The sequence below is a fragment of the Larus michahellis genome, chromosome 4 (genome assembly GCF_964199755.1).
Source record: "Larus michahellis chromosome 4, bLarMic1.1, whole genome shotgun sequence".
Classification (NCBI taxonomy): Eukaryota; Metazoa; Chordata; class Aves; order Charadriiformes; family Laridae; genus Larus; species Larus michahellis.
The window spans coordinates 84,862,123-84,886,772 of record NC_133899.1 but is presented as its reverse complement, the minus strand read 5'-3'; the positions used below and the strand labels follow the sequence as shown (position 1 = coordinate 84,886,772).

At 42.5% G+C, this 24,650-nt stretch overlaps 1 protein-coding gene across 9 annotated transcripts in view; it reads left to right on the top strand.

The window, feature by feature from the left end:
- The window catches only part of KIAA1549L (KIAA1549 like), a 136,934-nt gene that overhangs the window by 41,822 nt on the left and 70,462 nt on the right, over positions 1–24,650 (top strand). For 4 of the 9 annotated variants that reach the window (XM_074586182.1, XM_074586180.1, XM_074586181.1 and 1 more), the window contains exon 1: positions 21,226–21,906. In XM_074586182.1, coding sequence (XP_074442283.1) covers positions 21,324–21,906 — 583 coding nt within the window. In that variant the 5' untranslated portion in view covers positions 21,226–21,323. Of the gene's footprint in view, positions 1–21,225; positions 21,907–24,650 lie in introns of those variants that run through there. The other 5 variants (XM_074586184.1, XM_074586179.1, XM_074586183.1 and 2 more) reach the window with 3 other exon arrangements.

Below are 24,650 nucleotides of genomic sequence, written 5' to 3'. Positions count from 1 at the left end.
CTTCATATTTAATAGGGAGTTAACCTAATGGTCTATTAACTGCATATCTTGCCCCATTAGCGACATTTAGTACCTTTTTTTAATCGCTGTTTAAATTTGCTACCGTGTGTAGCATCTGGCACTGCAGTTTAAATTCACTTAGGGAGTGGTCTGGTTTCTTCTGACTGCGTTGGATCTGGGGGCTGACTCGAGACACCGATCACAAGCCCTTATCTTCCCTCGCTGCGCCAGACAAATATTGTGGAAAAAACAAAGCTCCTTCGTAAAGTCATTGTAGGACAGAGGGTGCTTTAAGGGCCAGGCTCTCAGGGGAGCTGTGCATCCCCTCGGCTGAGGACAGGGTGAGAAGCCTCCCAGGAGATGTTGCCCTGCAGGTCCCTGTGGCCCACAGGGAAAGTCTGGGGTCTAAGCCCAAGGGCAGGATAAGGCTTTGGTTACGAATACTGAGTGTTTTTAAGCTAGGACACTTTGAAAGTGTGGCCGCAGGTGTGACTAGTGCACGTGGCCTTTTATTCCCTGGCTGGTACTTCTCTTCCGTATTCCTGATGCTACAGATGAGAGCCTACAGCAACGACAGTCCGACGTTCGACCTTTTCAATAAATACTGTTTACAGCAAAACGTGCATCTTCACTCGGAGATTGATTATTTTAATTGTCTTTACCTAATGAGAAATACACAACATTTTGCAGGACAGCAAACGCTCTAATCAGAGCGCCTTGTAGAAGTAACAGGTCCTTTTCTTTTTGCTCTGGCCAAACCAGAAAAAAGGTATTTTGCTTCAGATCACCTTCCTCAATGTCTCTGTTTCGAGTCAATGGGCCCTCTCACAAGTGTTTCAGAATGACATGCAACAAAATATTTAACTAAATCTTCATATTACTTACCTTCAGAGTACTTACTTTCTAAGCATGTCTAAATAAAGAATGTTTCATTTAAAAATGAAAATTGATATACTTTATTTTCTGAAATATTTCCTTGTATTTTTGCTTAATCAAACAGCTCCAATAGATTAAATAATTAAAAACTGCCTTTTTAATTGAACTACTAAAAAAAAAAATAATATAATTCCCCATTGTCTTCAGCTGGTTTGGAATCACACCCTATTTTTTTTTTTTTTTATCCCCTTATTTTAATTCTAGCAGCATTTAGGCCAGCATATGCTTGGAAATCAAGTGTATTTATTTCCACCATCTGATATTACTTCAGGGTTAAATTTCACCTTTGTCAGAGATACTTACAGGAGCAAGATACTGAGAACTTTGTTTTAGGGTAAAAAAAAAACAAAACAAAACAAAACAAAAAAAACCCTCAAACCTTGAAAAGAATAGAAGAATATACTATTTTTAATTTTTTAAAGTTTATTTTTAATTTCATATTATTATTTTTGAAAGGGCAGATCACAGAGGACAGATGTCCATACTCTGCATGAGAACGCTGATCACTCTGTGCCTGGCAGCTTGTAAATGCCAAGTACTTATTAGGTGTTTATAAAATTATTTTCAGGCACCTCACCTGATGAGTAGCTTGCAAATTGAGCCTCTCTTTTGAAGAATATACGACGTATATGCGCTTAACTGCTGTTCTTGCACTTTCAAAATCAGTGAGCCGGGCTTCGAGACACCAAGATCGACTTGAGTGAGTCGAGGTAGTCTAAAACAATTAAAAGCTTTCTAGTTTTATGCTGCCGGATGCCCCCCGGGCCCTTTGCCCTTTCTTTGGGTGATGGGCCTGTGCCGCCCATGTGCTCCATCCCCTGCCCATGCTGCTGGGTGCTCCCTTTCCCACCTTGCTCCTTCCAACTGTCCTCTCCCAAACCCTCTTCCACAGAACCTGTATTTCAGTATTTCTCGCCTGGCCTTTAGTCGTGGCATGGCGGCGTTTGCCTGCTCTCTCCCTCTCAAGTACCAGAGGGCTTCAACCTCCTTGATAGTAACTGGGATGTGCAGCTCTTCATCTGGGCTCTGTGAAGCTGGTGGGAGGGGGGAGGAACCCCCAAAACCCGCTTCAAAGCTCCTAGAGCTATGATAAATCTCAGAGAATCCTTCATATTGTGTTAATGTATTTATGTATTTCAGAAGCTGGAGACCAAGCTACCATATAAATCTTTAATGCTATGTACATGCATAAAATTTTAAGTTACTGTTTAGTGACCTCATTGTAGAGGGATGGTGAGAAGAAATCCCACAGGAATGGAAAATTCTTAATTCTGGGTTCCTCTGTTTATATTTTTATTTTCTTAGAAATATAGCTATTCTAATATAGCTAAAATGCACATATTTTGGGTCTTAATTTTGGGACAGGAATTACACATTTAGCTATCTTTGTAGAAATGGCTTACCTTTCAAACGCTGAGCATCCCCGGGCCACTGCGTAATCATTGGACGTTGCTAGGGGTGAGCAGCTTGGGAAATCAGGTTGCTCTGTTTCGGTGACTGAGTCTGGAATTTAGTTCACCAAGTCTGTAAATGTTGCTGTAAATAAATAATATTGCTGACTGGGCAGGCTTTGGGCAGTTTGACGTGTGTCACGGATGAAAATATTTGACATGGTTATGATTTAGCAGCTATTCAAAAAGTATTAACGATGTAAGGTAGAATGAGAGGTTGAATTTTAGCAGCCCTTAATCATTAACCGGTTTAGGGATTTACAAAGTGAGTAAACAAAATAATTGAACACCGATTTAATTACAGATTTGAAGATGGCAAGATTCACACTAACTTACTAGAAGGCGTCCTGAATCAATACATATACGTATGAGTGGAGGTACAAATCACAGATTAATATGTATATATCTAAGCAAAGCATATAAGCGCGTGTGCACACACAAATAGAGGTCTCCAATTGGGAATTTCTTAATAGCAGGCAATGCTAGCGAGCTGAAAGGTGCTGGGTTTAGGCCCTACATGTGCACGGGTGGACAGAAGAGCATCCACATCCATAAAGCTAATGTGTGTCTCACAACATACAGGTGGAGAGGTGGATGAGCAAGAGAGACTAGCCTATAGTTAAAATTTCCCTTTCTCGGATTTAGGGTAAATACTCAACGGTGCATCGGCGTTCCTCAACGGGTGGTAGTTGAGGCTTGAGAAGGGTCTTTTCTCGCCTTGGCCTTTGAGATGTCAGCCTGAAAGGTTGACTCCGGGGAGATACTGGTCACAGCCTGCTGCGATCCAGAAGATCTCAAAGGGTCCTTACTGTAATCACTACTTATAGAATACGAGACAATTGACTTTTTTTTGTCAGATACTTTTCCAGTCCGGCCCGACTTGGATGATGGGTACGCAACCCCAGAGCTTGCTAGATCTTGGGGTCCTAGTATGCCCCGTTCTGTGGCCACAATCCATATGGTGTCGGGGTGATCAATTATAGTTATTACCTTCAAACAGTAGGAGCCATGGGGACTAGGCACACTATTGTGTTCTTGGTCTGTCGCTCTCTACCTTTTCTTTCTTTCATGTTAGAACATTATGTTATGTTCTGGCCCATTGTGTTGTTCTGCGGCCCGGGTTGGGAGGGACATCACAGCAAGTACAGAGCGGCCTGAAGAGGGAGGGGGGTGTTGCACCACCACAACACATCATTCTGTTTCCCAGGCTAGTCCCGACATGTGTTAGAAATATGGAGGGAAGGCTGGCTGAGCACAGAATTCAGTCATGCTTTTGTATAACCGCGTTCTACCCACAGGATCCCACACATACCTTCATGGAAAATACTGCATGGATCTACATGTCTGTGCTCAGCCTGTCCTTTCAAAGCGAACGTGTTCACAAGCCGGTAACTGTGGATGAGCGTGGAGATGGGATTTGCTCCAGGAGGGAAAGGATTCCCAGCAAAAGTGGGTTTGGTAATGGTGGGCTGCCCGCAGGGTCCAAACCACCGCTGCAAACTGGTGCCTTTGCGAGGTCTGTGGTTAATGGTGGTTTGTCTGGGACGCCTGGCACGCAAGGCTGGGTCTGAAACCCTTCTAGAGACAGCAGAGAAGGTGAAGAAGGGAAATCAGCACACCAGAGGAAAGTAAAGTTTGGGTAACTGACTTGTTTCTTAGCCAAAAAAAATAATGATAATTAATTAGTGCTCAGTGAAATTAGGTAATCAATATTTTGGATAGTAAATTTCTTGATGATGCTTTATGACTCACCTTGTTGTTGAAGTGGCTGTTGTATTTCAGTTTACCTAAGCAATTATATATAATTCAATATATAATAAAATCTAGAAAGAGACATTATCAATTATCTACCTGAAAATGCAGTGGTGGGTTTTATTAATTTTTTTTTTTTTTATTCTTTTAAAGAAATGGCTCGTCTGCAGGCAAGCCTGCTTGTTGAGTTGTGACTAGCCGGTAGCCAAGCAGCAGGTCATTTACCAGAGGTTATTGATTGCTGAACACTGATTCCTCCTTTGCCTGTTCTTCTAAGGGAAGGGTATTATCTTCAAGATATTTGTCTAAATGGTGTGCTTTTTTTTTTTTCTTTAGTTCATGATATTTTGTAAGTAGGGAGCAATGTTATTCTCAGCATCAGTGCAAACCTTACGTCCAGCATTTATTCGTCTTCATTTAAAGAGACCACGTTTTCCTGAAGAAACCATAGGCCAGCAAGGACTAATTTTGCTGTAGTCTGAGGAAAGTTGGAGTTAACTCACTGGTGACTGTTTCTCTAAATCCCCACAGCAAACATGGCCTGGCTGCGGGCAGCTCAGGGGTTGAATCAGCGCAGCACAGAAGGCTTGAACTCTTACGGAAGACTGAATATACTAATTTATTTTTAATCTTGGAGGCCTCTGCCACACTGAGGGGATCCACTGAATGACATTTGTTGCCTCCCAAATGTTGTTTTTTCACTTAGCTCGCTATGGTGTTTCTCGGCTAATCAAAATGCATACCTCTAGGCACGTTGCGTGGTACCAGGCGCAGTGTGACAGCATGAGTAATGTGCATCTGCAATTAAATAAAGTTTCTGAAGATTTCTTTTTTTTTCATATGATAGTGCCAAGAGATTTCAAAGACTTTGATGTTGACAGTAACAGTAATTACACTGCGTCCGTTATGTTGTTCTTGGGAAATTAGATTTCCGGAGTTGGCCTGAGCAGAAGGGCAGCGTCTCCCGTTTTAACCTGCGGTCTGTTATCTACCCAAGACTTTTTTACATACTGTATTTTGAGTTATTGAGTATAAAGTTTCCATTGGGGATTTTTTTTCTGCCTAGATTACTTGCATATATAGAGTACACTTTGTTACTGATTCTTAACGTATCTCTTTCCAGATGATGGTGACACCTGGAGAATGAAGGTGATTAACACAATAGCTTCTGGGGGGTGGGGGAGGGGAGGCTGCAGCCAGCAACTTGATAAATAAATAAAAATTAATTTAATTAATTTTAAAAAATATTTTTTTGTTGGTATCCAGAACGTATAACTTGCCTGTAGTGGTATCCATGCACTACTTCCGATTGCTTTTACACCTGGCCTGACTGGCTGTATACTGCTGGGTGATTTCTCAGATTTCTCGTTAGCCTCAAGTCCCTGGGAAAGCTGGTGACCAAAATTTAAAAAAAAAAAAAAAAAAAAAAAAAAAGTGAAAATAATTGATGATTTCTGGAGTATTTTAATGGGGTTTTTAAAAATAACACAAACTTTCAAGAGCTCGTCTCGCTGCTTGCTGGGTTTGAGATGCAGTGAGTTGGTGAAGGATGTACAGTTGCAGTGGGGCTGGTTCATTCCGGCCCTGCTGTTTTTGCAGCTGCGCAAAGCAAGTTCAAAATGCTGTTGGACCAAATGATAAGTATTCATTCTTATTTACATTAAGGCTGATGTATGCAACTGTTTTAGAAAGGCTTTAAAACAGGAGTCAAGATATAATCTAGCACTTCCAGCCCTCTCCTGAGACGCGATGGTATTAAGTGATCTGACTTTAAATGAGCTTTATGCTTACTTTACAAAAATACAAATGATAACAGTAGGTTCAGGGCAGCGGGGATTAGATTTACTATGCTTACAACAGGTTGGAATGTATTCATGTAATTAATTAAAAAAAAAAAAAGTTGAGTAAGAAGAAAGCAGGCCATGTTTTGATTGAAATAGTTCTCATAAACAAATGGAATTGACAGCTTGGATCAACTCGTGGTGGTTTGGTTTTTTTGTTTGTTTGTTTTCCTCTCCTGCTGTGCAAAGCTTAATCAGATGATAAGAAAGTTGTGCTTTCATGGTAGAACACAACTAGTCACACACCGGGAGACAGCTTAAGCACACCCTGGCTCACCCTGTAGTGTAGGCTCCCTTTTTAATCCACTGCTATGCTACAGCATTGTTTCTTTATCATGGGGATAAACGTGTAATGTTAATTTCTTAGCTTCAAGCTAGATCTTGCGCTGCCAACAAACCATATTATTTTGTAGCAATGCAGGCTCATTGTGATACTTGCAAACTGACATCCTGTGATTGATGCTATTAAGTCACGTAATATACCATCTTCTGGTGTCGAATTTTATTTTTGTTATTATCAACACTTTAATATGTCTAGACAGAGTTTTAAATAATTGCTGCAATAAAAGAAGCTTTTGGATGAGAAACATGGTGCTTGGTGGTTTGCAAAAACGGCATGTGAATTTATCACTTTGAAATTGCGATTTTTGAGATAACAAATCTTTGATTCATGCAGAAAATTATAATTTAGTTTTTTAATTGGAATTCTGGATCCATCCCTTGTACTATTTTAAGTATCACCTGTTAATGAAAAAACAGTAGTCAGTGAAGAATGAACTGAACTATTAGTCTTTATTTAAGAATCAAATCAGTTTTACTAAAACTGTGAAAAATAAATTAATGTGAAAGTCAACAAGCAAACCTTTGGACTGTGACTAGAATTTACAATCTCATTTCTGCCCTCTCCTGCAAATAAAGCATTTGCCTTCAGTTTAAGGTAATTCAAAATAGCCCCTGCCCCATTGTAACGCTGGACTCCTCTGGCCCCATAAGGAGAGGGACACGCGAGACACCCCCTTGCCTTGGTGTCTCAGCTAAAGGGCAGGGGCCGCAGCATTACAGCGGGGCAGGAGAGCAGAGCGAGCTGCAGTGGGAGAAGTGTGAGAGCTGTTGTGGGGAGCAGGGTAGGTCCCACAGCTCACACTAGCAGCTTGCAGGGAAGGACGCACCCTGGAGGAGAAGGTGGCAAAACAGAACCATTCATTGAGAGGATTTGAAAAATCACGAGGTAGATGCATCTGAGACAAATGGATATTTGAAATCATGATTTGCAAACTTTTTTCAGCTTGTGCGAGTGTCCTGAGCCTCTCCTGGATTTTTTTTTTTTTTTTGTATGTTAAGCATCCACACTTTTAACTCTTTACTGTGCTCACAATTTTAGTTCTCCTGAATGGTGGTTCGTCCATGAAGTCACCAGTTTACTGTAGCGGTGTCCTGCTTGATGAAAGACGAGCAGCAATCTTTGAATGACGATTACTTCTCCTAAGTGTGACGTGTCACCTCTATGGCTGTCTTTGTGCATACGGTTCTCTGTTTCCTGGTGTCCAGGCCAGTAGTTCTTGACAGTGAGGAAGAGCATGTTACAAGTACCTGGAAGTGGCATAAATCTGACTTAAGGAATTTGCTTAAGCGCTGCCCTGATCTGTGCAATAAGTCACCTGTCAGGAAGGTTATGGGAAGAAACTTTGACCTTACGCTTCTGACCTTACCTGGAGCAAAGCCTTGGATGGTCAGGATTTGCTTTTTTTAGCATCAGGGACTCGGATCTTAAAACTGGTATTTTGACACCTGAGCAGCTCTTAATTGATAATAAGAGTAGTAAGTGGCTGCATGACCTGGTGGTTTTAGCAGCTTCTTCCTTCATGCCTTTTCTCTTCCTATATCTTTCTTTCATTAGGAAAAAAATAAAAATCTGTATTCATTAGTTTCCCCTAGTTATCCCTATCTCATTTGAATTATCTCATTTCAATACCAGCGTAGAGCAGTTTAATGGAAAACCTTCTTAAATGCGATACGGTGCATGTGTTTGACAGTGTAGCAGTAATGCTCCTAAAATCCTGGTTAGCTTTAAAATCCAGATATTCAGTTATATAAATGCAAAATGTGCCTAGTGTACGTACAAAGGAAAAGCCTGTCTGAGTAGGGCATCGTCTTTCTCTCTTTGTTAAAAGTGACCACGCCTGTCTCTATAGATTAACTGAGTGGCTGGAAAGAAATTAGGGTCTGGTTTGGTTGGAGGCTGTTTTTGGAAATAACTTCCAGAAATTTTTAGAGAACAAAATCTCATGAAACTTCAGCAAAAAAAAAAAAAGCGGCAATCAAGTGACAAGAAGTTTCGTGGCGGTACTCAAAGTGGGTCACAGAGCCAGGCTTTTTCAGGGTTTAGTTCTGAGTTAAATTAGAAGTAAGAAAGCTATATTTCAGTCGGGGATCCAAAGGGGAAGCATTTTCAATTGCTTTCCTGCCAGCACCATTTTTACCATTCTGTAAGGTGCAATGTGCTGGAGCACGTGAGTCCCGGGAACTAAAGCACGGTAGAAGACAGCCAAGCAAACCATTCTGCTATGGAGGACAAAATATATCTTATTTGGATTGTTTTAAGCTTTTCAGAGGGAATATTTTAATCATTTGCTATCATGAGTCCCAAACCTTTCTATAGGACTTTGGAGATTTAAATTAGGAGGTCTACCAACTTGGGCAGCGCTGTTGAGGCACCATCTGGAAATAGCATCTTTTCTTTCTAATAACACCCTTTGTTCCAGGCAGTGCATCGTATTTTTGAGAAACCAGCTGCTCACTGTGGTAACCGTTAACTATTTACTGGTTTTACAATTAAAAGTGACTTCAGCTATTACTAAAAAATGACTGTGCCCGTAGCAGTGATCCTGCTTTTTTTTTGTAGCGTATTTTTTTAGGACTTCTGTTATTCCTCAGGGGAGATGATGTCTAATTACTTGACAGAAAATGCCAATACCTTTATCTTAGGGAAGAGAACCGACACTTAATACCACATCACTGATTAGGACTGACTTTTTTTTATGTTTAGGCAGGCAATGCAAGAGCAGAGTGCCAGTCTGTAAGTACAACTGCCTGCTTTATCCCTGTGTTTGGGGCTTTGTGAGCTTTGGGTTTGCTACGTTTGATGCCAGTACTCACGTGTTGATGCCTGTAAACTAAATACCGAACCGCTGTAGGGGATATAACTTGCATCTGAATGCGCTGGAGAAGTGCAGGGCTACAGCCTGTATAGGACCAATACTTGCATTTGTATAACACTTCTTCTGGATTTTAATTCATGACTAAAAATGTATATTTGACCAGGCAGTTATTTAACCTTTCTATCACCAGGAACTGGACTCCCCCTTTGTGCTTTTAGCCTCTTGTACTCTGTCAGTGGGGGTGGCTGCTTTTTTTTTTTTTTTTTAATTGCTGACAGTAACGCTGTCCTGTCAGACAAGTATTTGCAGCGATTTCCAAGAGGTGAGGAAGTGAAATGAGGCGACGTATTGCTATAAACTTGAGCTATTGCCACTTTTATGCAGCAAAGAAAAGATCCTGAAAATAAAGGCTAATGAGCTGTGCAAAGCACAGTGAAAGCCATAGAAAATGGAAATAATTTTTAAACATTTGTATGATAGTTTCTAGCCTGAGCCGAGTCCTTGTCTACTGCAGAGCAGACAGGGAACTTAAGAATTAATTACCTAGTTGATCTGCAGAGTTCATTAAGGTGTAATTTCAAATTGTAATGTATATTGCACTTCACGTTGAATATAAACTGCAGGTCATAGCAAAGTTACAGGTTGATTTCTTGTTCGGAGGAATTTAGTTGCTGCTCCATCATCCTGACGTGACCTCAGGAAACTCTGACAGCTCCCTGGAAGCTGAAAGTTTGGGGTTTTTTTCCCAAATGATTGCATTTAAATTGATAACTTCTGAAAAGTCAATACATAAGAAAGATCAAATGAAGATGATGTGTCCTTTAACCCCACCTGGCAGCTAGGACCACACAGCTGCTCGCTCGCCATTCCTATAACATGCAACTCAAATCATGGGTTACAACAATCTGAGGGTACATCCTGTGGGCCAGGTTATAGGATTTAACATTGCAATGAAGTACTCCCCTTGCTCCTCGCCTGCCTAGAAACAAGAGGTTCCTGCTATTGTAATTCCCATATCATGCAACTCAAATCCTGGGTTTAACTTTACTCCTGATTTCTTTACCAACAATGTTCTCATCCCAAATCCAAAATGCGGCACTACACCAGCTGCCAGCAAGAAAGTCAACCCCATCCCAGTGCAAACCATGTCAATGTGTATAGGGTTTTCATCTTGGCTTCTGTCCTTTTAAGTGGAGAGACAGACGAAAAACCCCAAAACCTTAAAAAGCAGCTCTCCGTTCTGTCCCTTACCTCCAGTGCTGTCAGGCCTGCTCAAGAAAAATTTTCTAATCTAAGAAAAAATATCCATTTGATGTGTACTCTTTCTCAGCAAGAGCTTATTTTTGTAGTCTCATTCACTGCTAAAGAGGAGTTCCCTCCAAAGAAGGATGTGCCCCATTTCAACTCAGTGTTTGTCTATTAGCTCATTCATGGTAGTGGATCTTACACATTCACTGATTTAACCTTCGTGCGTTCTCGGGACAAGTAATAGACTTTGCTTTTTTTGGCTTCAGAAATTGCATTCTATACCAGGATGGATAAACACCGGTTATTTGGTGCAAATCTTGAAGAGAGAACAGAATTTGGACTTGATTAATGTTTTGTTGCATTTTTTAAAAAAAAAAAAAGGTATGTTGTTTACTTCAGATGTTGAGTGGTCTCTTTCAGACACTCTATTCAGCACGACCAGAAATTTTTCTAATCTAAAAATCAATAAGGTATTGATTTCCGTCCCGCCCCCCCCCGAAGAGTGGTGGCTTTCATACTTTGAAAGCATTTTCTGTGCAGAAAGAGAAAGCAGGATGCTCCTGTGCGTGACCTGCATTTCTTTCCTGGTCTTCACCTCTTTACCCTTCACTACAGTCAGAAGCCACAGGCAGTGGAAAGAGCTTGAGAGTAGCAAAAGACATTGTGGAAGCCTCTGTCCTTGTATTGATCCTGTATAGATAGCACCTCTGAGACCATGTCTCTCCTTGGAGAGGGTAAACCTCTCTCCTGGGTAACCTGCTGGGATAGACCCCAAAATGGGTCTGCACCCATGTCCTCCGGGACAAGCACGGGGATGCCCAGGGCGCAGCCTCCCTGTCTGCCCTTCGTGTCTTGGCCTGAAATAGTCACCGGAAAACACAGAGAGCTCGTCCTCACCTGGCCTTGGCGCTTGCCTGTGTGTTGCATCTAGTAACCGTAACTTCAAAGCTCTGAAATGGGTGAAATAAGTTGAAATTAAGCAGTTTTAGTGTTGCAAGGATGCGGTGTCAGGCATTTGAGTTGCACGCTGCTCAGCCACAGCCATATAATTTGCCTAAAAATCATGGGGTTTTAAAATGTTTTAGTTTTTCTTTTATCTCACAACCACAAGTATTCAGAATTTTCACAGCTGATGCTTCTAGCACACATACGTATCAGGTACAGCCGATGCTGTGATAATCAGCAATACTTGGATTTCGTTTTCTGCTCTGAAACAGTTTTGGTCTATAACGTGGATTACTCCACGTGCTCTCTGCTGCTAGGCTTGCTCGTCTGTAAAACGAGCAGTGCTCGCAGTTAGAGGCGCTTGGTTAACAGCAGCGGTGGCTAGATGCTCGTGCAGCCAACCTGTTTGTTACCGTCTCTCTGCTGGAGGCTCTCGCCCCCGCAGAGGGATGTCCATCTGCACACCGGTGTTTTGGTGCCTTTAGATTTCTGCTGAAGCCCCGATGCGGGTGTCTCCCCTCCGGCGGGGAGGGGGGGAGCGGAGTTTCGGCAAGGCTGGCAGAAGTTACCACCGCTGCGCTGGGTTAAGTGAGTCGCCGTCCTAGTGCAGGTGGAACATTGTCCAGAGGGTCTTCTCCGCTCACGGGTTACGGCCTCAAATGTTACGTGCAAAAAAAGATTCCCGTAAAGATGTGCTTGGTTTGGTGAGCGGAAAGCTTTTTGCCTCAAGGGAACATTCAAAATTACCCAACCAGCATGTCAAAATATCCTGTGTTATGTAATTTGGTGCACAGCTCAACCTTTTGAAAGCACTGTCATTTCTTTAAAAAAGTTCTGGAGATGACAAATATTTTTTTTTTTGGGCTTTGTAGAATAATCTTACATGGCTTTTAGCAGGGATTCTCTTCAGTTTCCTCTTGAATTTGACTTTGCTTTATTAAAGGAGTAGCTTCTAGTTAAGAAAATACATTTTTATTGCATATAATAAGAAAGCTGTACTGTTGTTTACTTGTAACTACTAGTGGAAAAAACTAAACAGAGTCCACATTTCCTGTACTTTGCTGCTGAACTCCCAAAGAGTCTAAGCAGATTGGAGTCTGGCCATAAAACTCTTCTCATGCCCATTCAGAATTTGGTACCACCCTTACAGTCTTTCCTAGCTCTGGAAATTAAAAAAAAAAAAAAAAGTCCTCTAAGAATGTAATTTGCCTAAAAATCACGGGTTTTTAAAATGTTTTAGTTTTTCTTTTATCCCACAACCACAAGTATTCAGAATTTTCATGTAAAGAATGAAAGCTGAAATACTAGTACAGTCTGTTTCACTGTTTGGTTGGTTTTTTTGGTTTTGTTTTTGGTTTTCCCTCCCCCCTCTAAAAAAAGCCCCTCAAACACCGTAAGACTCAAGGCAAAATCATGAGAACAGGCAACTTTGGTGTTGCATGTTCCCAAATGACCTTGAATTTTTTTGCTTCATTGTTCATTAAATCATTTATGCTGATGCTAGAAGTGTCTATAGAAACTTCCCTGAATAAACACAATTCCTCTACAAAGGTTTGTATAAATGTGTATTTGCAAATAAATAGATAAGCAGTGCGCTAAAGGCGGCTGTCAGGCTCACAAAAGCGTCGATCCTTAAAGTGTTGCTGAATAAGCGATAAAAATTAAAATAAAAAAAAATATATATGTCATTCATTCTCTTAAATTCTGTGAATAATCTGACAAACTCAAGCAGAAATGGGAGCAGGTACATTCAGTAGGAGCAGGGACAATAGCCCCTATAGCACATTCTGCTTCTTCTATGATTATGTGCAATTATCCCGCAGCACTGCGTGGCGATGAAATCTTCCTCTGCCACACTCTTCTTTCCTGCCTTTCCTAATGATCCGGCTGAACATCTGCTCTGTGAATACAACATGCAGATGATGCAGCTGGAATTGCCAGCGGCAGAATTGTTTCCTCGACTCCGGGAGCGTGTTATTTTAGCCTGGATCATCTATTGTTTCTCATACTGCTCTTCACCTCCGTCCCCGCTTGCCGGGCGCGATTAAAGTATTCCAGCAGAGTGGCCCATGTGGCCAAGGAGACACATTTCACCCCCAGGCGAGGCTGGCGCTTGGTACGAGTCCCACCAGCCTGTCGGCTCCTGCAGCAATGCTGATGACAGCCGTGGAGCGTTTGCAGGCTGGGCTCTGCCCTCCCCAATCCCAGCCAGCTCACGGTTGGGCTGGGTAAGCAACGGAGGCAGGACGTGATGAAAGCGGGAGACAAGTACGTTTTGATTGCAGCCCTGTGTTTTTCGTTTCGTAGCTGAAAGGTTGCCTTTGATCCAAAGCTTTGCCGCGGGTGCGTTTCCCTTGGTACCCAAAGGGAAATGGGTCTGTGGGAGAGGGGAAAGTGCACAAGTGTTCCTAACAGAATACAAAGGCTATGAAGATGATTAGGGGCTACCAAGATGATTAGGGGACTGGAACACCTCTCTTATGAAGAAAGGCTGAGGGGCTTGGGTCTTTTTAGTCTGGAAAAAAGACGGCTGAGGGGGGATCTTTTCAATGCCTATAAATACTTAAAGGGTGGGTGTCGGGAGGATGGGGCCAGGCTCTTTTCAGTGGTGCCCAGCGACACAACAAGAGGTAATGGGCACAAACTTGAGCATAGGAAGTTCCATCTCAACATGAGGAGGAACTTCTTTCCTTTGAGGGTGGCAGAGCACTGGAACAGGCTGCCCAGAGAGGTGGTGGAGGCTCCATCTCTGGAGACATTCAAACCCCGCCTGGACGCGTTCCTGTGCAACCTGCTCTGGGTGACCCTGCTCTGGCAGGGGGTTGGACTAGATGATCTCCAGAGGTCCCTTCCAACCCCTATCACTCTGTGATTTTTCACATGAACAAAACCATGGCTGTGTGACTGAATATCGTGTCCAAACATTTTTCTGTTGTTTATTATAGAGTTCAAAGTTGGGATTTTTTTTTTGTTGAGAAGAAAACTTTGTGCAATATAGTCCCTCCTCATACAGTTTTTCTCACTGAAAAATTCCTTAAACAGAATTCTGGTGGTATGGGGACAAAATATTTTTCCTGGTTGTCAAAAATAAATTAATAATAGTTTTCAGATACTGTTTTCTGAGATCACTGGGAAGAGGGCTTTTTTTTTTGAGGTGCATAGGAGATGGTGCTTGTTTTTAATGACTGGCTCTTGTAGCTGTTGACTATTACAGGTAAATAGAGGCTAGGATGTGAACGATCTCAGGCGCTGGTAAGGAGATCTGTGTTTTAATTGTACACGTCAGAATTTTGAGTTTGGAAGGCCAATACCTAATTTGGGAAAAGTTACAACCAAAACAAATGTGAGAATCAGTCTATTGAATTACTATAAACTTTTCCCAGAATCTGCCTAAAGAAACTGATATTAAGGAGGCGACAGAAGAAGATTTATTTTGATGGTTTGTTTACCTTCACACTTTTGAGAAAGTTAGTGCAGTCCCAAGGAAGCAGTTTCCTGCTGTAGTAGCTGTGGGTTGGCAGCTGCCAAAAAATGTGTGTATTTGTGTGTTCTCCCTTCCAATGCATTCGTCCCTCTGGGCAGGTTCCTCTGGGGGCGAACCCAAACCACACCGGCCACAGAAATGGGCACAGCTCAGGCTGTGTGATCCAGGGCTCAGTACAGGTGTTTGTAGGTCATCTTCTTGACGTGGCTAAAAATCACTTACAGGTTAAACGTTATGCAAAGGGTGTGAAATTAAGCTGCAGATGACTTTGTGGAATGGTGCAAAAAGTGAGATGTATGGGATGCATAGGTTGTGATGTAATGATTTCATCAATGTACAGCTGGAATAACAGGTATTATGAAGGCATAATTATAGAATCATAGAATTGTCAGGGTTGGAAGGGACCTTAAAGATCACCTAGTTCCAAGCCCCCTGCCATGGGCAGGGACACCTCCCACTAGACCAGGTTGCTCAGAGCCCCATCCAGCCTGGCCTTGAACACCTCCAGGGATGGGGCTTCCACCACCTCTCTGGGCAACCAGTTCCAGTGTCTCACCACCCTCATGGTGAAGAACTTCTTCCTATTGTCCAGTCTGAATCGTCCCATCTCTAGTTTTAATCCATTCCCTCTAGTCCTACCATTACCCGACACCCTAGAAAGTCCCTCACCAGCTTTCTTGTAGGCCCCCTTAAGATACTGGTAGGCCACTGTAAGGTCCCCTCGGAGCCTTCTTTTCTCCAGACTGAACAACCCCAACTCTCTCAGTCTGTCTTCATAGGAGGGGTGCTCCAGCCCTCTGATCATCCTCATGGCCCTTCTCTGGACACGTTCCAGCACGTCCATATCTCTCTTGCAGTAGGGGCTCCAGAATTGGACGCAGTACTCCAGGTGGGGTCTCACGACAGTGGGGTAGAGGGGGAGAATCACCTCCCTCGACCTGCTGGCCACGCTTCTCCTGATGCGGCCCAGGATACGATTGGCCTTCTGGGCTGCTAGTGCACACTGACGGCTCATGTTGAGCCTCTCGTCCACCAGCACCCCCAAGTCCTTTTCTTCAGGGCCGCTCTCAAGCCAGTCACTGCGCAGCTTGTATCGGTGCTTGGGATTGCCCTGGCCCAGATGGAGGACCTTGCACTTGGTCTTTATTAAAAAGTTAAATTTTACCAATCTGTGCAGTGAGTAAGAGTAAAATTCTGATATGTCACATAGCTATTTTTATATATGCTGTGTTGAGTATTTGTATCTTAGTGGTAGCGTATTTTATATCCTTTAATCTGTGAAATCTGCATTCCTTGTGCCATTTTTCCAATTGCAAACTCTTACGGAATAAAAAAAGTAAAATAATCATTTTAGGAAACTCTGAAGTGGCTCGGATAACATGCATGTTGATGCTAACATCATACTGTGTAGGCTTAATATTCTTCAACAGGAGTAAATTGCATAACCCTGTGAGTAGGGTGGTGCCTTTTTCCACTGGTGTAACAGAGATTCTTCTTCTGTTTATTTCCCTATCGTGTCCCATGTTAGTCACATCTGACCTTTCATCACTCAGTCTCTCATGGTAAAACAATAATAAGCGGGTAACTTCATACTTGTGAGAAGGGAAAAAAATAATGCATTTTTTGATAAAATAGTGGCATTGTTTTTAAGAGTGATGCAGCCCTAGGATAATGCTATCTGTTACTGGGTAGTTTGGGGTAAAGTGGTAAACGGCCTCTCCCAACAGTACTTATCTTGTAAGTAGATTGTTATGTTCATGTATGTTTGTAAGTAATACTTTGTAAGTAATGTGTTTCTCACAAACTGATTTTTTTAAGTTATCTTTGAAAGCACTTTGCTTTAGGGCTGAGTGATTTAGACCTATATAAAATCCAAATTGCTTATGTAATTTAATGTTTGGATTTCTGCTATGCTTTAGATGGCTACAGCTACTCTTACATAGATACTACTGTATTATTAAAATTTAGCCTTTACAATAGTTAAGAGCAGTTGGGAATTATTTTTAGTCTTATTTTTTGTCTCATAAATTAATAACTAAAGCAAATTTATTTGAAAATTGAAATCCTGTCTTCAATTTGCTGAAGGTTATTAAAAAATATATACCTGACGTATAATGGGAAGATGTCTTGGTCAGTCATACAATAAAATCCTCTTATGTCCTTTTTATCAGCTTCCTTTTTAAACGTTACTAATCCAGATGATCTGTGAGTAATGAAACAGAAGTCAAGACAACAAAAATCTCTTGTTGAAGGTACCTCTGAGTTGATATTTTGTAACGGTCAGAAGTAGCAAAACACTATTTCTCTGCTGCCACAACAGTGAGGGGAGCTCTGGATAGTCATTGTGTTTCCTTTGGTAGAGTTGTAGGTTGGCGTTCAGTTGACGTTCCCAAACTTTTTTTTTTTAAGCTTTTCCGTGGAGGGAAATGTTTGAATCCTGACTGTTTTTTCTTAATTCAGTTGGAGATGAATTAATTTTGTGAGCATGTTAACAAACAGATACTCATCTGTCCTGAGAGAAGCTCTGCTGTTGGGGTCCTGCCGATGGGCGGCCTGGCAAGACAGGAGAGTACGTGCTCTGGCTACGTTGCTAGTTATAGATCTTTGCCTTATTATGGCATAAAGCAAACAGGAGTGTGGCTTCAAATATCAGCAGTACAGATAAGCAATTTGTTGTCTCCATGTACTGCACTGTTGTGTCCCCACCTTGAGTACTGTTGCAGTTTTGGACATCTCAATATAAGAAGGATATCAAACTGTTAGAGTGTCTCCAGAGGAGGGTCACTGAGATGGTGAAAGGCCTCAGGGCAAGACTGATGAGGAGGAGCGGCTGAAATCACTTGTCTTGCTCAGTTTGGAGAAGAGAAGGCTGGGGGATGCTCTCATCACCGTCTAGAACTTCCTTACAGGGGGCAGTGGAGGGGGAGGTGCTGAGCTCTTCCTTGTGTGCTATCACTGGTCACCAGAGAGAAATGGAATGAAGCTGCATCAGAGGAAGTCCACATTGGACATTAGGAAAAGGTTCTTCACCGAAGGGTCGTCAGTCACTGGAACAGGCTCCCCCGGGAAGTGGTCACAGCAGCAAGCCTGTCAGAGTCCAGGGAGCGTCTGGACAACACCCTGAGTCTATGGGCTTGTTTTAGGTAGTCCTGCGAGGAGCAGGGAGTTGGACTTGATGATCCTTATGGGTCCCTTCCAACTTGAGTTTTTATATGATTCTATGAAATATAGATCTTACGGGCATGGCAAATAGACAGGCATTCTCATTAGCCTCTACTTTTTCCAGGGAAGATTTGCTTACCAACTAGTTGTCTCATAGAAATAACCAAACCTGTGCGAAGAATAATGTGACTGTGATGTCTCAGGAGCAGGGGCAGAAGTTGGACAATAAGTGAGACTTCTTGCTCCAGAGGTGCATAATTCATCATCTTGTTTTACTGTCACACATTAATTAGACATAGGCATCACCTTCAACCTTCAGACAGGCTCAGGGTGTGTATGCTGATGCTATCCCTTTTACTTTATTAGAGGGAGGGTGAGGGGAGATGGTTTCCTCTTGGTTGCCTCTGTGCCCTTCTTTGGTCCCTGCAACTCCTTTAGGTGTACACAAAAGGGCTCAGATATTATAAAGGCACGATTTTCTCTAAACTGGATCAATTTTTAACTTCCTGCTGTGGCATATTGATGTTTCTCATTCTTGCAAATGGAAAGATCCCTAATCAGTGGTGGTGGCTGTAATGAGGTTACTGCTAAATGGGTTTTAGGATTGTTGGAGGTGGTGGTTAGTCAATAGCCAAGTGTGAAAGAAGAAGAGGTAATCCTGAGATATGAGAAACTGCTACCGGTATGTACAAGCAATAGCTCAGTGCATGTTGCACGTGGGGTGGAGTTCTCATTGTGTCTTTCATGTGGATTTGAATTGGTTGTCTTCTCCTTCCATCCAGTGTTTTCGGCTGTTGATAGATGTAGAAGTGAAATATTTTCTCATGTCTGCCCTTTTTCTTGGTTTGCACAGCATTTGGTAAGAATCTCTAGTTGTTGATATCATCCTACCAATTCTCAAGTAAAGAGTATGTACCTCAGTTTAAACTCCATGTAATGGGAAGATAATTTTGCCTTTTGCATGCTATGTCCAGTTACTACCAGGATGTTGAATTTATGGCAGAAGTTTGAAATAAATACTGATAGTCAGTATCTTTCCATAAAGGTAGAATTCAAAAAAAATAAAAAATGGCTGCCATGGAATGCCAGCATTTTGTATCAGTTGCAGAATATTGTATAATTTTTTTTTAAACCTTCCGTAATTCAAGAGCTTGACTTCATTAATGGACATAAACAGAAAAATTGCCAGTTGGTATGGAACAGAAAAAAACAAAAACTGAAGGACTAGAATTAAGCAGTGGTTAGAGGACATTTTTATTCAATGTTTTATCTGCTTTGCATTATTTGAGCTTTCCTTCTTGTCAAAATGTGGTAACATCAGTTCAACACTTTTTTCAGGTTTATATTGTCTCTCTGCTTGTAATCATTCTCATTAAACCAAAGTGTGAAGAAATATGTGAGGACTGGTGCAGACTGTGTGTGGATTGATGTTAACAGATTTTGCTATTTTAGAAAGCAAGAAAACATTGTCTTGTTTAATTCCCCTTCAGGACTCGTGTTCGCTAAGTGCTAGATGAAATCCCATGAGAAGGCTTTGCATTCACTGCTCAGTACGGCCTTTCAGTTCAGAGGTGAAACAAGGCAGTTTGGGGCGTAAGAGATCGGGTAATGATGACTTCATCAGCTGAGATGACCTCACAGAAATTTAATCTGTAGGTTGCCTAAGGCCTGATTTTGCAAAGCACATCATCTAAGTCTTCGTTTTGAGTATCTGTTTGAAGCCATTCTAGTTGAGCAAAATACACATCGTCTTCTTTTCTACCTTCTGTTAAAAAGCTGCCTGACTCTAACAGGGAAGGAAAAAACACCAAAACACAGTATAAATCACAACGTGCCTCCCAAAATATGGTGGAGCATGTAGAATATCGGAAATCAGGTCACACCAGTCATTTAGGTCCCCGGTCCCCCAATGACACATCAGCGGCCATGGCACAAACACAAAAGCATTACTTTTGTGCTGCAGGCCTCTCCTGGTGGGTCAGATTCCCTGGTGGACTCTGTAGCCTCCTCTCCAGCCTGGTGATCATCTGGTGCAGCTTCATAAAGGCTGATTGGGTTTCCCCTTAGCCTGCTTGTCTCTCGTTGCTCCCCTAAAACAACTTGTTTCTGGATTCTGTATTCATTCTTGCATTTCAGTGGAGGAAAGATTCTTCACCATGGCTTAATGAAGCTCTTAAATGCAGGGATAAAAGGGAAGATCTGTGGGTTTTTTGGTTGGCCTTTTTTGTGGTTTCTTTTTGTTTATAGAGTGAAAATGCCACACTGAACGTAATTCCAGCACGTTCCTGTTGAATGCACACAGGAGCCTGAAGGAGCTAGTCTAATCATCTGCTTTGGCCTGTGCATATGGATGATGGGCGGTGTAGCACAAGGGCATCACAAGAAAGAAACTTAGCTTTAAATAGGTGCAGTGTGACCCATTTTTCTCTCTGGCGCTGTGTGGTGTTCTGACGCTGAGTTTTGTGCGGGCTGATCCCTTTCCGTGCTGTTGGCTCTGTTGACTCTTGGGTTCATCGGTGGCTGGAACTAATGTCCAGCCTGTTTTATAACCATCTATCTTAAGGTCTGCGCCTCCTTGCTGTTCCATGCTGTTAGGGGTATGGAGGAGGTTGGCATCCTCTGTGTCTGATCCAGATGCTCTGGAGGGCAGGGACTGGCTCTGTGTTGTGCCTCTGTTTAGCTATGCAAGGGGCACAGCTTCGCATGGCAACAAGCGCCAGTACTGAGTTTTCATCTATTATCTTGGCGGGGGGAGGGGAAAAAAAACCCTTAAATTTTACTCTTGAGTGAATCTTAATCTTTAAATTAGTAGGAATGTGAGATTTCCCATGCTATGATTTTAGAATAACTATAATCATTTTAAGAAAACAAAGCCTAGGAACATTATAGTGTTGAAAGTAGAGTAAACCGGTGTTTGAAATGCTGCGTTGTGCATCTGCACGTATCAAAAAAGGAGTTTAATTTCCTAATTTGTTTTGGATCTTACCCCTCTTTCCTCATGTTCATCCCTGTTTTATTTTCTTCCTTTTGTGTCTATAATTGCATGCATTATTAGAACTGGCAAGATGAGCACCTCCAGATGCATCCTACAGGAACCCAGCCAATGCTGACTCTATTCCCATGTCAGACTGCATGCCAAGTCAGTGAAGCTTGGTTGTCAAAATCTATTCCCTTTCTACACTGCTTCTAAACCCATCTTCTCACAAAATATTTTTGACATAGGGTGGCTGACCCCAAGAATTGTCCCAAGCTGAAGAAGGTGTCTTTCAGTATGTTGAACCATCCCAGTTAAAAGTCCTGTTTTGAAATAGTGTGGTCTAGGAAGTTTTTCTTTTTCTTCTGTCAGATGAAAAGACTTGAGGGGTTTATAATCTGTGACACTGTACCTTTCACCGTTTTTTTTTTTGTGGTGGTGTTTGATTTTTTTTTTAACTTTCTTGAATTTTTATGCCCTTTCAATAAAAAGAAGTTCGCTAATTTTACTAAACGTAAGGCGTTTTGTGTTGTGATTTGTTGCAACAAGTCAGCAACTCCTCTTCCTTTTGGGGAAGAATATACTCATTTTACTTATTATTTTACAGTTATTGGGCAACAGCATATCAACGTTGCTGCTTCTATGGGATCTTTTCCTAATTGGAGATCTATACTATCACCAACACGGCCTTCCACAGAAACTAAGACTTCCTCAGTAGCTGATATTTCTATGGGACAGACTTTGGAGAACGCAAACTTGCTTCAGATGATAAAAACAACACTGACTGGCACGCGTACCAGAACTTCGGATCAAACTCATCTGTCGCCCACCCTTTATCAAGGCAGTGGAAACAGTGCGCCCCAGGAACCCGCTGAAGTTTCAGCTGAGTCGCCTCTGAGGTCATCACCTCAAGACGCAGATGAAACAGCTGCTGTATCAGGTTTGCCTCAACTTGGTATGTTTGCCACACTGTCCACTACACCACCAGTGACACATTTGAGTACAGCTGTGCCATTTCAGCTAATGCCATTAGAAACACCCTCCATTTCAAAAGAAAGCACATCAGGATCAGACATGCTTGCTGCTGTTCCATCACCATCATTCTCCTCATTGGTAATTCAGTCACCTCATACCATTAACTTTTCTAAACCAGCTGTACTGCCCATCAAAGTGCCTTTGTCTGCAGATCCTGAAGGTTTCTTCAACACAGATTCAGCCAGCTCTCAGGTTAGTGAAAGCAGAAATAGTCCTCTAAGCACGGTCACTGTAGTGCATTCCAGTACGGTGAATCACAGAAAGAGTCCCGAGTTGTTCGCGGGTACCGTGCCTTTCAGTCTCTTTGGATCGACAACAGTGCATTTCACAGAAATAGTGGGAAAAGGGTCTTCTTCAGAAAGGACCTCTTTTTTGTCTGCATACTCTGATATTCCTGTGTCAAAAACATATCAGTCTTCCCTGCCAGTAACTTCCAGAAGCCTCTCATGGTTTCCTAATGAGAGCGTGTATAATGTATCTTCTACTGGAGTAAAACAAAACAGTCAGCCATCTAAGGCAGCGTTGACTGACAGAAACAGTGGTATCACTCCTCTGTCATCACCAGTTTTTCAGGATAAAGCAGAGGTTCCTATATCAGTCTCTCATCCTGTGGGTACTCCACATCTAATACCCCAGATGAGTCATCCTCAGTCTTCCACAGCACTGACTAATTGCACTACAGGCTCTACCAGTGCACCTTTCATGTCATCAGCTTCCGAGAGCCTGGCTGAGGTCTCCAGCTCAACAGAGAGCACGTCTTCCCTCTCATTGCTAAAATCACTCATTCCAGATGCAAAGCACGCTCGCAATGCAGTGCTGCCAGTACGAGCATTTAGAAGTGAAAAAGATTTTCTCTTTAGAAATGCAACACACTCTTCAACAAGCGCAAGGTCTCCCATGCTAACTGAGACAAATGACACCTTTACTAGGAGAGCACGCACAGACAGTCCCAGCGCAGCAGCAGCTGATGAGGATACTTTGCAAATCCCTTTGACTGTTTCCTCGGTGGTGGTTCTAAATCAGACTTTTGCAGAAGACCTGGCTGATGGAGCTTATCAGGCAAATGACTTGCGATTGCCAGCTGCTTCTGCACGTGCTCTCCCAACTTCTGATGGCTTTCCCATGGCAAGAACAGCTCAACAGCCCTTGACAAGAAGGGCGACAGCAAAGACGTCCATGAACTTTAATGCTAATGGTGTTCTGCCTTATGGATCTCAGCTTTCCGAAGTTTCTCCAGATATCCAAATGAGTAAACTCCCTGAAGGAGTTTTGGCAACAGGCATGACTAGTCCTGATCTAGCTTCAGTGCTGTTGATTACTTCCACTACAGGCCTTTCAAAACCTGGACCTACTATCACAAATACTTCTGCTACAAGCATCTTTGTGACTGCATATCTCCCACCTGGTGCTGCAGAAAGTCCAGACGTAACTGCAAATAGAGACAGAAATATGAGAGTACCCACTGTTGTGACCCCACGTGCAGAATATTCACCTCCAAGAGCTTTAAATCATTTTACCTCTGGTCAGACTTCACGTTCAGTTGATAGAAAGCATCTCGCCTCTGTTGTGCCTCCAGCATGGGGTATGTGGCCATCACTGGTTTCCATGACAACGGTGATGGACAGCCCCGGCTCCAGCCTTTTTGGGATTTCAAGTGCGGACTCTGAAAGCAATTTAGATCCTGTCAGCCCTCCTGAAGTCGTGACTTTGGGTTCTACGTGGACGAATACAGCATTGCTGTCTTCAGCTGGCTTTAGTATTCCTTCTGTAAAAACTTCTGCCAAAACGGCAATAAGAGAAGTTCCTCCAAGTACTTTTCCGTTGGAAACTGAGTACCATGCACCATATTCGGTAGTTTCAGGTCTGCAAAAGACAATGAATACAAAGAAGCAGCCACACTCTTCCAACCCTTCAGCAAACTATACACGTGCAAACACTAGTCAAAACATCTCAAATTCACCCCTTGCTGGAGTGAAGTTGAATAGTTTTCCAGAATTTGATGTAGATACGTTTGCACTGAAAACATCTCCTGTTCAGTATTCATCCCTTGCTACCACTTTGATGGTGCCTGACCCCCTGCAAAAAAAGCATGGAAGCACAGCTGAAAACGTTGCTAATTTCTTTACTGTTGGAGATCCCGATACCAGTACACACTACGAAGCACCTCTCCGCTTACACGGGCCTTCTGTCAATGGTACAGGTGCTTTCCCTAGCTCTCTAGAATCACAAACAACCCATGCTGGGAAGATTACTTTACTGACAAAGACCTTAGGCACGACACCAATGTTGGCTTTTCAGCTCACTGACAACTTGACTCTTTCAGCCAGCAATGAAAACAGTGCCACCCACAGCATACTGCCAGCCCCGTCCCCCTCTCCCATAACCAAGCACTCTAGCTCAACTCTCTTGCATAGTTTTAGTACAGAAGAAGACATCGGGTCTGGAAATTTGCCAGAATTTGCAGATAACCGGTTAGAGTCCTCTGGTTATTTGTTTACGGCTGATAAAAATCCAGCTACGTTCAGTGTGGAGGAGTGGGACAAAGGTGCTACAAGACCTAGTCTAGTTCCCAGTAATATATCTAATAAAGCTACCAAGGGCATCCCATTGCAAACCCCTACCACCAGTGCTCTGCAGTCAGTCATCATAACTTCTGTCCATGCA